Source organism: Schistocerca nitens, chromosome 1 (assembly GCF_023898315.1).
Source record: "Schistocerca nitens isolate TAMUIC-IGC-003100 chromosome 1, iqSchNite1.1, whole genome shotgun sequence".
Taxonomy (NCBI): domain Eukaryota; kingdom Metazoa; phylum Arthropoda; class Insecta; order Orthoptera; family Acrididae; genus Schistocerca; species Schistocerca nitens.
The window spans coordinates 1,131,566,690-1,131,581,493 of NC_064614.1; the positions used below are offsets into that span (position 1 = coordinate 1,131,566,690).

General features: G+C 38.1%; 1 protein-coding gene across 1 annotated transcript in view; it reads right to left on the reverse strand.

Moving 5' to 3' along the window:
• Positions 1-14,804, reverse strand: part of LOC126199401 (intersectin-1-like) — a 305,182-nt gene that overhangs the window by 122,861 nt on the left and 167,517 nt on the right. The window contains 5 exon segments of the mRNA XM_049936323.1: positions 2,967-3,006; positions 3,008-3,132; positions 5,762-6,074; positions 11,759-11,791; positions 12,544-12,576. Of these exon segments, the coding sequence (XP_049792280.1) occupies positions 2,967-3,006; positions 3,008-3,132; positions 5,762-6,074; positions 11,759-11,791; positions 12,544-12,576 (544 nt within the window).

Sequence of the window (14,804 nt, forward strand, 5' to 3'; positions counted from 1 at the left end):
GCTTTTCTTCCTCTTTCCCTGTGTATATGGCTTTGCCTAATTGCAGCCACTCTGTTTACAGTGGCTGATATGCAGAGAGGCCTCCTTGGTTCCATGTTGACTTCAGTAATACAAATTTCATTACCCCAAGCAAGAGGAGCTTCACATTAATAATTCACAACAGTAAGAATGCCACAGTCTTGATTCATACAGTCAGAACCTACACAGAGTTTTAAACTGAAGGATGGACAGAGGCGATTTGGCACTGGAATATCATTACCCATGAAAGACATCCGAGTTCAAGTGGCAATACGATACAACTTTAGCCACTCATGATCACTCAAAGTCATGTTTAACCCGTGCACACTCCCAATATAAGGGTTTAAGACTCAACTGACAGTCAGGCCATATGATATTTTAACTATAGCAGAAAATTTAGTGCAATTCTTATGGTGCAATTATGGATGCTTTGTCTCTGGTCATCGTACAAAGTAACAGTTCATTTAAATCGAGCAGTACAACCCAGAGTAATTGAATATTTTTATAAAATAACACACAATAGTTTACTCATATTGTTTATATCATGTTATTATTTTCAACAAATTAGTTTGTATTGCAAAAAGTACTGTGAACCTAGGTACACTCAGTAGGTTGGGTGATAATGGTTCAATTCACTTCGTGTGTGTTTGTGTGGTGCGGGGGGGGGGGGGGGGGGGGGGGGAAGAAACAGGGCAATCGACATGAAGTGTTCCAGGCAAATCGGATATGTGATGAAACCGAGTGACAGACACGTTTTATTGTGCTACTTACATGTAGTTACCATCGTTAGCAAACTGGTTATCGACTAGAATGTATGTGCATAGTTTTCCTTTCAATTCTTGCTCTAAGGGGGGTAGGCAAGCTTCTACCTTTTTGATGTACAGAATATCTAATAATAAATCAATACTTACATATACAGCTCTAAAACTGGCCTTATATCTACAATGTGTAACTGACATTTTTAAAGGTTGGTATGTTGATATTTTTTCTTCGATACATCAATATACTGATACTTTTCTACAGTATATCAAGGGCAGATAATGATATTTTTTTAAATATCAATATATAGGATATCTGAAATTTTTTAAAATATCAAGAGTCCTAACTTAAATCAATGATAAATTATGAATCTGCTTGCACAGCAGTAGTACATATCACATTTTTGATGAACAATACTAATGACTTCCTGGCCGATTACAAATGTGTGCCCAATAGGGACTCCAACACAGAACCTTGTCTTTCACAGGCATGTGCTTACTGACTGAACTATCCAGGCACTACACTTGACCTATCCTCACAGCTTTAATTTCACCAGTACCTCTCATGCTTGCTAGCTCAGACGGTAGGAGCACTACACAGAAAAGGCACGGTTCTGGGTTTAAGCACAGGTGCAGCATACACTTTTAATTTGTTACGAAGTCTCAAAAAAAGTGTACACTTTGCAGAAGAATGAAAAATTAATTTTGGAATTTTAACAACTATCAAAATATTTACTCCCTGCAATGCTTTCCACTCACGTGCATTACATATCAGACACAATAAATGAACCAAAGCAGTTTTATATGCAAAACACAAACATTCAAGTCAAATAATCCAACATGAATATTAAACAGCTGCAATATCTTGGTGAGCCTCATTGAGGTGGTTGATCTAAATGTGAATTGAACTCCCTTTCTTTAAATTTATTTTGTGAAAAGCTTATAAACAATATGGGGTTAAGTATATTACTGTCTGTCAAACAGTGTACATCCTTCAAATTTGATGCTTATTGCTTTTTGGTCAGTTCAGTGACCGAGCACAGATGCACAATAATCTCTGCACAGCAGGCGTAACTAAATCGGTGAGAGGGTGAGGCAGGGTGAGATAATGGCAAGTAGAACACACTGCCATTGGTTGTGAAAATATGCTTACTAATTTTAATGACTAAAAGTCAAATTATGTATGCTGATTAACACACAAGCTGATGGAACACTACACCTGCACTGTCCACAGCAATTACTGAACAATTATGCACCTCACTGTGCATGTCATACAATCAAAAGTGTAACCAAAAGTGCAGAAATACCAGCAACATTTAAGCTATGGAAAATCTGGGAGGGAATAATGACAATATTATGAAAGGAGTAGTTGCTACTGACCATACATACAATGGAGATACTGAGTTGCAGGTAGGCACAACAAAAAGACTGCCAAACAAAGCTTTCAGCCAAACAGGCCTTCATCAGAATAGACAAAGAACTTCCAAGGTATTGACAGCCAGAGTGTGCAGTTTTGTGTGTGTGTGTGTGTGTGTGTGTGTGTGTGTGTGTGCGAGCGCGCGCGCGCGCGCGCATGCGCTCATGTGGTGTCTATTCTGACGAAAGCCTGTTTGGCCGAAAGCTTTGTTTGACTGTCTTTTTGTTGTGCCTATTTGTAACTCAGCATCTCCACTACATGGTGAATGATAACTATCGTTTTCATAATATTGCCAATCTTTCAGACAAAGTCTTCCCTCAGCAGCAGAACTCCCCCCCCTCCCCCCCCCCCCCCTCTCTCTCTCTCACACACACACACACACACACACACACACACACACACACACACACACACACCCTTACCTTTAGCGTCCAGAGACAGTAGCCATGTGTGCGTGTGGTGTTACTGTGTGAGTACTACTTCTCATCAAGAACTTTGAAAGAAGAAATATTTCTAGTATTCTTTTTTGTTGTGGCTGTTTGTGGCTCAATGCCTCCTCTGTGTGGCGAGCAGCAATCTAACCTTTCCATATTGTTGCTAATCCATGACTTTCCACTGTTTACGAAGTGCAATCAGTAATATGACAAGTCAAGAGAGTTAATAATATTTTTACAATACATTTAGGTTTCTTATGAACAGTGATTGCCTTCAATACATCATAAATTAATTTTTACCAATACATACATAAATAAATGTTAGCAGGCAATACTTACACACAGGTGCCACATAATTACTGGGGAAAAGGCCTGTAGCTTCCTTTCAATTCACCCCGCCACCAAGAGGGTTCCTCTTTTGCTACAACTGTTATAACGTCATCTTTCTCAAAGCTTAGTTCGTCATCGTTTAGTGCAGAATACGGATATAATGCTTTAACTTTTTCTGAAAAATAAGAACAAAATAATCTCATCTCTACACATCAGCACAATCTCAAAACAAAACTGTTTAATGAAATAAGATAAATTCTCTTTGCTTAACCCTTGAACAGGTGCATCAGTTTTTATACCACGAGTGGGTGCATCGTGTACTTTCTACACATGTAAAGAATAGCTTTCTTTAAGTTACAAAGGTAAATACATATGGACAAAATCACAGTTTAATCTTAAGTTTACTTGTGCAATGATAAAATAAACTTACATTATATGAGCTAAATCATTGTTTATTTACACAATAGTAAAATAAACTTTTATTATATCGCTCTGATGCCGTGTACAAGTGTTACCCCATAGTAATGTCACACTCTGAGCACTGAAACAGCACAGTTGCGACACTTTAGCACAGTCGACCACTAATCCAATTGCTAATTATCGCATAGACAACAGTCTCGTTGTGGGATTGTGCCACTAGCTAGGAATCTGGTCATTTGCTTGTATGGATTGTACATTTTCCCTCATATAGCTCGCTGTTTATTTTATGTTACTTTCGCTCATTTGGATGTGTGACAGCACAACTTACTAGTGAATCAGCTTAGCCAATATTGAAGGAATAGGTATGGGTTTGAAAGCAACAATGGAATCGTACAAGATAATGTTATTTGCGATTGGTGCACTTTATACATAGGTGTGCCCACTCGAGGGTTAAATGGTAAGTATCAGGTGATTACAATTAAAGTGCTGCTACTCATGGAGATCCAGTGTGGGCTGTAATTATTGTATGGCAGCAAAACTTGGTAAATACGCTAATATATTAATGTGGAACTGGTTTACACAGGAAAAAAATTGGTTCCAATTTTGGACACCAGGTGCAAATCTCGCACTGTGAACACAAGAAAGACAAAAAGAAATGTTTCCATATGTAATGATTACCAATGGGGTGTGAGCAGAAAAGGTCAAACAAGTGAGAATGGCATAGTGTTGACTTTATTATTGACCAGTGCTTACACAGTTTCTTCCACTTGAGCACTGGAGACATGGATGAGATGCTGCATCCATAAAACAACATGATCAACAGTTTCTCGCAGCAGCTCTAGTGGAATCTGAGTAACATATCCCCATATACTGGGCTTCATATCAGGTAGAGACCAAATGCATCAACTGGTACATGTGTTCTTTTAAATATCTCTAGTCAAATTTCACATGGATTCAGATCACATCATCTTGCAGGTCATGCATCTTGTAAACCCATGGAGGTAACAAGTTCCTGAAAGGTTGCTTTAGCAGACCTTTCACTAAGCAAGCAACATGTGGTGTCGCTACATTCTGCGTGAAAACAGCTGTTTTCACCCAACTGCACTCTTCCAAATTGGGAATCACATGCAGTACAAGGAGGTCTCAATGTGCAGACATCACAGTACGCCTCACAGGCCCTCTAGGTGTATTTTCTTTAATGAAGAACAGACCAAGAATAAAGATGCTTGTGAATGCACAGCACACAGTCACATATAGCAAATGCAATTATGCTTCACGCACAATATACAGTCTAACAGTACTCCAAATTCGGCATTTCTGTGCATTCTCTGAACCATATAGTGTAAAATGTGCATCATCACTCCATGGAATATTGCCTGGCCACATGTCATTAACTTTGATCCGTGTCAGAAACTGAAAAGCAAATTCAGATTGTTGCTGCAGATCATGGGGGTTTCAGTTGTTGCGCTGTCTGGATCTTTGATGGGTAGCAATGTAATATAGACTACAAAACCCTCTGTACTGTTGACCACGAGGTAAACAATTCTCGTGACACTGCATTAGCATTACCTGGGGCACATTCAGTGTGGTCAGTTACAGAACAGAAAATCATCATTAACTGGCACTGAAATACAAATCCTTCCTCTTCTACGTGTCAACCAAGCTTGCCTGTATTTCTGAATTTAATTATCATAATCTGTAAACCATTTAATGACAATGCGATCCTTCACAAACTTTTCAGTTGGTGATACTCTCTCAATGCAGCACTGTAATTGCTGCCATTCACATAAAACTACCTCCCCCCCCCCCCGCCCCCCCCCCCCCCCGCATCGACAGCCATATAGTTCACTCATGTTATGGCTTGCCAAATGACTGTGTGGATATAACTTAATACAAACAGTGCATAGTGCCGTATTTGCACCTGGTGGCCACAATTGGAACTGTTCCCCCCCCCCCCCCCCAAATGTAAATCGGTTCCACATTAACACATTAGCATATCTACCATGTTTCACTGCCATACAATAATCACAACTCTCAATAGACCTCTGTGAGTAGATGAGATGCACCATAATTATAAACCCCATCCCCAATATACTGAAGGTAACACCTTAAATACAAAAGCAATGATCAGTGTTATTTTGAAATTTATCTTCATGCCATTGCTGCTGCCATCATTACTGTCAGTCCAGAGACTGGGATGATACACTTGTCATGGCAATCTCTCTTCGACTGTGGGAGCTGGGGTGGGAAACAGAAGTAAGGGGGGCCGGAATGCACGGAAGGGAGGGGGAGGGGGAGGGGGAGGAGGAGGAGGAGCGACAGACAAGAGGCCAGTAACAGGAGTAAGAGATGGGGACATGAAAATGTGGCACCATTATATTTACCTGTTGCAGGCTGTGATACCTCTTGAGCAGGTTGTTGTTGTTGTTGTTGTTGTTGTTGTTGTTGTTGCAATGATGTATCCTCTTGCTTTACAGGTGTCCCTTTGTTACTACCTCCTAGTAATTTTACATAAGAGGCAGGGAACCAGCCAATTTGTCTTTTTTTGCCCTTTGCTTGCAATTCACCTTCCCACCAACCAGTTGTTGTTTTCTTTCGAATCATTATTAACTGGCCTCTCTGCAGGCTGAGTTGTTCTGAACTTGTAGCCTGATATGGGGCAATAACTGTTGCTATTTCAGGTTTCTTTCCTTTTCCCTAGAAAGTTCAAATTTCAAGCTATGATAAGTTTCTGCTATGAATAGAATGCATAAATTATTAATGAAAGTAAAAAAAAAAAAAAAAAAATTGTTTTGTGAATGTAGTGTTCAACATATGGAACAATGTAAAATCCGGAATGGAGTATCAACAGTATGAATTAGGATAGATTGCTACTAAACACACACACACACACACACACACACACACACACACACACACAAATGCTGAGGCCTGTCTGCAGTGCAATGCCTCCACTATGAGCTGAGTTAAAGTCCATCCTAATTCATATTATAACTTACAACATGCAACAGATCATCAACAAAACACTGAATTTATGCAATTTTAATTACACTGTCATATTGGACAGGTTTTTTGCAAACAAAGAAAAAAAAAAATAGGTCCTGAATTGCCTCTGGCATCCCGGGTGGAATACATTGTTCAACATACAAAAAATGAAATGCATCAAATGGTAATAGTTTACACAGCATAAGCTGAAGGATCCTACAAGGTTAGAAACACACATTCATCAATCCTTCAATTGCTAACTTAGCTCTAAACTTTTTAAATTTTTTTCATCATAAGCGGGCTGAGAATAAACTGCTCCCAAAGTGACAATAGCATACTAAACTGCACAGCAAAGAGAGCACATCAAGGGCCCTTTGTCTGCAGTATAGGATCAAATATAATATTTAGCACAGCTCAAAAAGCATGCGAAATCTACTATATGGTAACTGGTTTATTTAAAGGAAAACAAACACTAACCAAACTACTTAAACAACAAAACCAACAATAGGTGAAATATTTTTCACAGTTAAAATATGACTGACACACCAATTTTTTAAAAACGGCTGTGTGACAATATGTGGACGCATGCACCCAGAAATAATGAAGTTCGACATTGCAATTTTAATGCTCGTATAGTAATAACAGTCCTACTATGGAATATTTTGTAATGCTTTAGTCTTTATATTTTTGTTTTCTAGGAGAGTCTCTTGAAATCACATAATTTCCTAAAAGTGTGGTGAATATCTCACAAGGTGACATGTAGGCTACGTCTGTGAGGATGTAGGCTATGTCTGTGAGGATGTAGACAGTATGACATATGGAAGTTTGGGTTGGTGCGGGGAGCGTGCACTGATAGTTGAAGTGGTTAAGATGACAACTGGCGATAAGTGGGAAATTTGCTCGAGAACACTGGAGACAACTTTTTCAACTGCTGTATGACAATGAACGAACATTGACTTTAAATGCGAACATTTTAGGTTAGGATTTGCTGCGATTGTTATTGATATAAAATGAAACAACAAGTTCACTGTTACCAGTCACTGTTTAGTTACATCCACAATGAGTTTTGAACGTTTAGACCTCCATTATCAGTTGGATGTACAAGTGTTAATAAGACGTGTGTTATGTTGTGATTTTGGGGTAAGTTGTGGCACTGTCTGCTGGAGCACCAAAAACATATTTCAGAACATGGATTTGGGGAGGTTTTTGACTAGAACTAAACATGCATCTAAACGTGAAAAAAAAGGAAAAAAAAAACAATTAAAATAGAATACCCCCAATGGTTACAGGCTCCTTTCTCTGTCATAAAACATCACATGTAAACTGTCATATTTTGTAAACAAAAACAGTGTCTGTAAACAACTAGGTGCAAAGAACATATAGCAAAACAGAAACAATATTTCGAAGTACAAAGAATATATATCACAACATCATTATTTCAGAATAACTTTCAATGGAATGTGGATATAAATAAACTGTAACTGGTAAGAGTAAACTTCTTGTTTCATTCAATATAAAAAAACAGCCACGGAAAAAAGTAACCTAATGTTCACACCTGGCAGTCAAGGCTATTTTTTGAGTGCAAAAATACCTCAGTAAAACTTGCAATGATGACATAGTACACTCATTTGAATAGAAATTGTCTCAAAAATAAAGTCACTCCAAATTACGTCAAGACTGACATCATAACGAACGCAACAATAAAAAAAAAATAAAATAAAATAAAAAAAAAAAACCACCCACACACACACACACACACACACACACACACACACACACACACAATGGAAAATTCGCAAAAACTATGGGTGAAAGATAAACTAAAATTTTTTTTATGGTGAAAAACAAATGTTCAATACACAGCTTTATAGTGCAGAGTTGCAGCTGACTTCATAGACTAGAATATGATTCCATAACTGTACACCTAAATCGCTGCACAGGAAACTAAAGCAACACAGAAGGAAAAACTAGCAAATCTTATGAAACAACAGTTACCTCCCAAACTGAACCAAAACGGCTGACAGAACACACATTCTACACAGCTTTCCTCAACAACACTGACATAACTTTCACTGCACTGAATAGTAGGAACAGCCAAACATTCAAGCTCAACAAAAAGCTCTTCGAAATTCTCAAAGAAAGTAATACTACACTTAAAAACACAGCATAATTTACACAACATGTCAAAAACATAGTAGTAACTCTGTTCTTGTGCAGTGAGGAAAAGCCAACAAATCTCAGGAGAAAGTGTGTATGTTTCATGGAAACTTACATAGATAAGCTGTAAGAAATATGTACAACTTAATACTTCACCCCCCCCCCCCCCTGCTGCCACCACTGTTCCTGCACCTCTTTGTATAAATCACAAACATAATGAATGCTTCCATGAAGTTTCCATGGTGTGACTCTTCAATTGAATATGGAGTTGCATAGCAGGTAAACAAATATCAGTTCTAAAGTTTAGCTTGTTATTGTAGCTACAGCATGAAGGAGGAGAGGTCTAATTTAATTTGGTGTCACTTCGTTACACTATGAATTTCATTTAGGAGCTGACAGCTCACAATCTGTTCTACCAACAGAGCAATTATACTACAACATACTACGCTGAGGTATAGATGTTCCTTACAGCTTTAGTGTTTCAGTCAGTGGAAAGTTAATATTACATGCTATCATGTTCAGCTGATACAGATTAATCTGAAGTTCCACTATTTTCCTTTCCAGTTTTGGTTCATGATGATTTTTACTTTTTTCATTTTTGCAAACCATATTACATAACTTCTAAAGAAAGCTGGTGCTACTATAAATATCTGCAAGTTGAAATAAATGAGGAAGGTGACTTCCATTATGGACTGGCCAAATTAGAAATAGAACTGGATGTATTCAGCACACTCATGTTTCTGTACAACAATGGTAAACTTGCTGAGTAAATTAACATGCATTACGATACGGACTGCAAAAGCAAAATTACAGCCTCCACGGAAAATGCTCACTGGCTTTAATGTAGTATGTTTCTAACAGCCAAATATTATTATGCCACATAACCATCTCAGTCACAACATAAACTAACTTCTCCTCAGTCAACTCAATGTTGCCTCCTTATCCGTGTATTTTTTAAAAATTCCCCTACTTCTATTTTTTACTGTTTTCTTGTTTTTCATCATAACTACCATTCACTTAGCGTTCTGTCATGTCCTCTGTACCCAGTCTGTACTGCCTACAGTGGTATCTTTTCTGTTTCAAATGACCTATTCCAAACTGTATCATTATATTCTGACATTTTCTCTGTACCTCTCTCTTCCTGAGTAAACACACTATACTTAAAGTAACAGTATCAATATTTAGTAACTTAATTAACATCAGACTAAGCTACTTTGTTTAATATGAACATGCAACAGAATTGATGGAAAGCAATCATAACTGCAAGCAAGAGCACTAGGGTAAAAGCACCTCGAGAAGGCTGTCATTGCACCTAACAACTGCCAGTTTACATCAAGGAGGGGTTGATAAGAATACAGGGTTATTCATACGTACCTCCAGAGTTTCAGAAGACAACTGTGCAAAAACTATCAGACATACAGAAAATTGATGCGTACCAATGGACAGTGCATCTCCCCAAGTTTCAATTCATAAAACACACCATCGCATAGTTGAAGAGTGCACCACTAGTGGGCAGGCATGTCAGAATATATAGCCAAGTCATCTGCACCATACTGCTGTATCGGCACAAAAAATGGTTCAAATGGCTCTGAGCACTATGGGACTCAACTGCTGAGGTCATTAGTCCCCTAGAACTTAGAACTAGTTAAACCTAACTAACCTAAGGACATCACACACATCCATGCCCGAGGCAGGATTCGAACCTGCGACCGTAGCGGTCTCGCGGTTCCAGACTGCAGCGCCAGAACCGCGCGGCCACTTCGACCGGCTGTATCGGCACAGTTAGCACCTGTAGACAGGTGACCGATGAACAGATTTCCAAAGTAAGCCACTGTCATTGTACCTTCCTGGGCAGACTTCGAAAGCATGCATGTACTCTTCCTCACATATTTACTTTTACTGTGTCACCAGTGATGCCCATACTGAGCACCTATGTTGAGAATTAAAAACTTAGACACACACTATCCAATGGTATGTGGATATTTTCTATATGTTTTGTTTTCACACAGTCATCTTCTGAAACCATGGACATACTTACAAATTACTCTGTAACACGTTTAGCGTTGGAACATGTCATATACAGGTGACAGGACTACATAACCACACAAAATTCACAGCCAAGAAAGCTGCAATTGTGATCTACAATGAAAATTAATGATAACAGAAGAGAATCAATTGTGATGTGAATCATTAGCATTCTTATGCAATTGAAAAATCTGTACCTGTCTGATGTAAGTACACTGTACCTGAAACTTTTGCTACCTAAATGACTAATAAATGCATGGAGCATAATGTAGATCATACAGTTGAAACTGTTATCCATGACACAGCAATTCCACATATTAAGAATCTGTGCCACAAATTGTCACAAGTTATGTAGCTACATATGAGGAATACATAAAGAACAATTAAATAAAATGGCAACTCCAAAATCTTTTGGCAAACTATAGAGAAGCCTCCACGGTATGAGTAATAGAACTATAGTTACAAGTGACAGGATGAGCAATTAATGCTAACCACAAAAGTTAATGGTTACTGATCAGGTATCACTAGTTAACCTTGGGCCATTCTAATGCAAACATGTCAGTGTTGTTAAATCTACACACAAAACGAAATGATTAAAGGATGTGGGGGCTACAACAACCACAGGTATCTAGAACCACTATGAAACTACAACAACTTTGAAGGAATTCTGTCAGTTTTAAATCTTACAATTAAAGAAAAATAAGCTTTACTCAGTGCCTTATTGATAATTAGCTACTGTATGTCTAGTTTTTTTTCCTTTTCCTTTTACATTTACATTTCAGCCCACCTTACTACTACACGCAAGTTGCCTTCAGCTTTCTTTCCTAGATATCTTTGTCTTCTGTTTATAACAATCCCTCATGAGGAATTCAAGATGTTGCACCTAAAAATTTCTCTTGCTTCTGGTGGAAAACATTTCTCATCGTTTCATCCAATACTTGTTTTACAAATCTTACTTTGAAATGACAATCAGAGCCCCACCACCTCCCATTTTTTCAAACTTAATTTTGGCAACTGAAGAAGGTAAAAAAAATTATTCTGACATTATAAAAACTTAATTAGCTAAAAGAGTGTATGTAAGTACTACTACAATAAGGTAGCAAGCACTGCTGTTTCAGCAAGAAAACCTACATCACAAAGACATCACTAAAAATACCAGAAATAAAAATATAGAAAAGGGAAGATTAAATACAGATAAATAGGGAACTCTGTACCTTAGGTGACTGGAAGAAGTCGGGAATATTCTTCTGTTTCATAGATTTGTTTATATCACCCAAACATGGCAGCGTACAGGATTAGGAGAGAGAAAACAGGCCAAGAGACACAGGGAAACATTAGTTCACAACACAGACGCAAAACACTGTTATTCATACAAACAATGACATACAGTTACTTCATGAACAGAATTCATTCAACACGTAAGAAGCCAACACCCATGTCCCATCAAAAGCTCAACAAGGAAAGCAAGGACAGAAGTAAATCAAAAGAAAATTAAAGGAATTTGTTTAAATGCACACCATGAAAGTGAATACCAGTGGTGTTTATTGGAATGTTTTAATTGCCCTACATTCCTGAGGCTTCAGATGCAACTACTGGCTGCTTACTTGACACACTAATTTGCTTGCACTTCACTCCTTTCTCTAGTTTTAAATATTTGAAATAGTAACTGCCTTTCATAGTGTTCTTTTTACTTTTCCCCTTGTCATTTACATTATTAGAAAAATAAGCTCTGTCAAAAAATAATCTAATGTCTAGTTATTTTACAAGAGCATAAATTTTTGAAGAAACTTTCCATGTTGTTACATCAATAATCAGTCATCTGTAAGTACTAAACAGGAGAAACTGAATTCAAAGTAACACCTGAATATTCACTTCCATATCTGCACAAAGAGGGATAGATTGCCAGAATATGGTCCAAGTAAGAGTAGTAGAAATCACAGACATGCAAAATATGCAGTACAGTATAATATAAATGAAAAACTGAAGTTAGTTGTAATACCTTAGAGTCACTATCGTCCCCAGTATCTTCAAGCTGGGGGAAGTAGAAAAAAATGTCAGAAATGAGTAAAACATTGTAGTTAACGTAACATATCTACAAAAAAATTATACAAAACAAAGTGTTAATAAAATAAAAATAATTAGAAATCACAATGCAATATCAAATTATGTTAAGAGCTAACACCTTCAAACAAAACTGTTGCATACGAAAAGGAATCACAAGATGCACACAACAATAATTTACAGGAGAAAAAATCAACGTATGTCTCTCAGTGGCAACAATCAAAGCAATGCCAAGTATCTGTAATTAGTTTTTTTACTGTGTGGAGGTGGTGCTGCCTTTCTTGGTCCTCTTTCTCACCTGCTTAGCTTGTTTCTCCTTTCACAGTCCCATCAAACTTTTAATCAGTTCCTCAATCAATTCTTTGTTTTGTTACTTCCCGCACATCCTCTCAAAATCTTGCCATGAGGCATTTAAAGCAGTCACTCACAGCTTTTTTTCCTCACATATGAATTTCCTTACTGCAATTGGTGTGTGTATGTATGTGTGTGTGTGTGTGTGTGTGTGTGTGTGTGTGTGTGTGATGGGACGCAGGTTGGGGTAGGGGGTGGGGGGGTGCTTTGCAATTATCAGTAGCAAACCAAGGTCTAGGTGAAGTTGAAATGTGATTGACTGGGGTTGTGAAGCCAACAAATTTGTTCTCATTAAAGTAATTCTATTTCTTGTAATAGCACGTATTTTACATGTAATGAATTTATGTGAGTGGTTTATGTCCACCATTGTGATCACAACAAAGACAGGTGGTGTTGAAAAGTTCAATATGTCCCACATTTTGAACAGAAGAGTGGTGAACAATATGAATAACACCTGTACAGAAACATTTTTGTATTTTAATTTACTACACTGTAAAACAACAAGTTTGTTGGATTGTCTTTGCTTTGTAAGTTTCTATTGTAATTTTCTGCATACATGATAGTAACCAACCAACCCTACCAAACTTTGGAAATGTGTCAGGTCAGGTGGGTGTTTGGTGGAGGTGGGTGTGGGGTATGGGTGAGAGGGGCAGAATTAACTGTGCTGTAAACATTAAGAACTGTGGATCAATGGAAATGTTTCCCCTCTTAAGAACAACACAGATACAATGGCAGTAGGGTTACTGATTAACCAAAGAATACTAAATTTGCATAAAAATATTCCATTAACAATCCTGATCAACCTCAAAGTCATAACATTACACACACACACACACACACACACACATACACACACACACACTGAGGTGACAGAAGTGTTGGGATAATACACTCACACACACACACACACACATATATATATATATATATATATATATATATATATATATATATATACACAGATGGTGGCAGTATTGCGTACACAAGGCAATAAAGGCCAGTGCATTGGCGGAGCGGTTCTTTGTACGCAGGTGATTCATGTGAAAATACTTCCTACAGGTATTATGGCCACACAACGGGAATTAACAGACTTTGAATGTGGAATGGTAGTTGGAGCTAGATGCATGGTACATTACTTTTGGAAATCATTAAGGAATTCAGTATACCGAGATCCACAGTGTCAAGAGTGTGCTGAGAATACCACATTTCAGGCATAACCTCACTCTACAGACAACGTAGTGGTCAACGACCTTCACAAAATGATCGAGAACAATGACATTTGCAAAGAGTTAGCAGTGCTAACAGACAAGCAACACTGCATGAAATACCTGCAGAAATCAATGTGGGATGTATGACAGATTAGTACACTGCAGTGAAATTTGACATTAATGGGCTATAGCAGTAGACGACTGACGCAACTGCCTTTGCTAGTGGTATGACATCATCCACAGCACTTCTCCTGGGCTCATAACATTGGCTGGACCCTAGATGAGTGGAAAACCATGGGCAGGTCAGATGAGTCTCAAGTTCAGTCGGTACGAGCTGATGATAGGATTTGGGTGAGGCACAGATCCCACAAAGCCATACACCCAAGTTGTCAACAAGGCACTGTGCAAGTTGGTGGTGGGTCCATAATAGTGGGGACTGTGTTTGCATGGAATGGACTGGGTCCTCTGGTGCAACTGAACCAATTATTGACTGTAAATGGTTATGTTCATCTAGTACGAGAACATTTGTAGTCATTTCTGGACTTCATTTTCCCATACAATGATGACATTTTTTTGGACGACAATGTGCCATCTCACCGGGCCACAATTGATTTGAAGAACAGTCTGGACACTTCAAGCG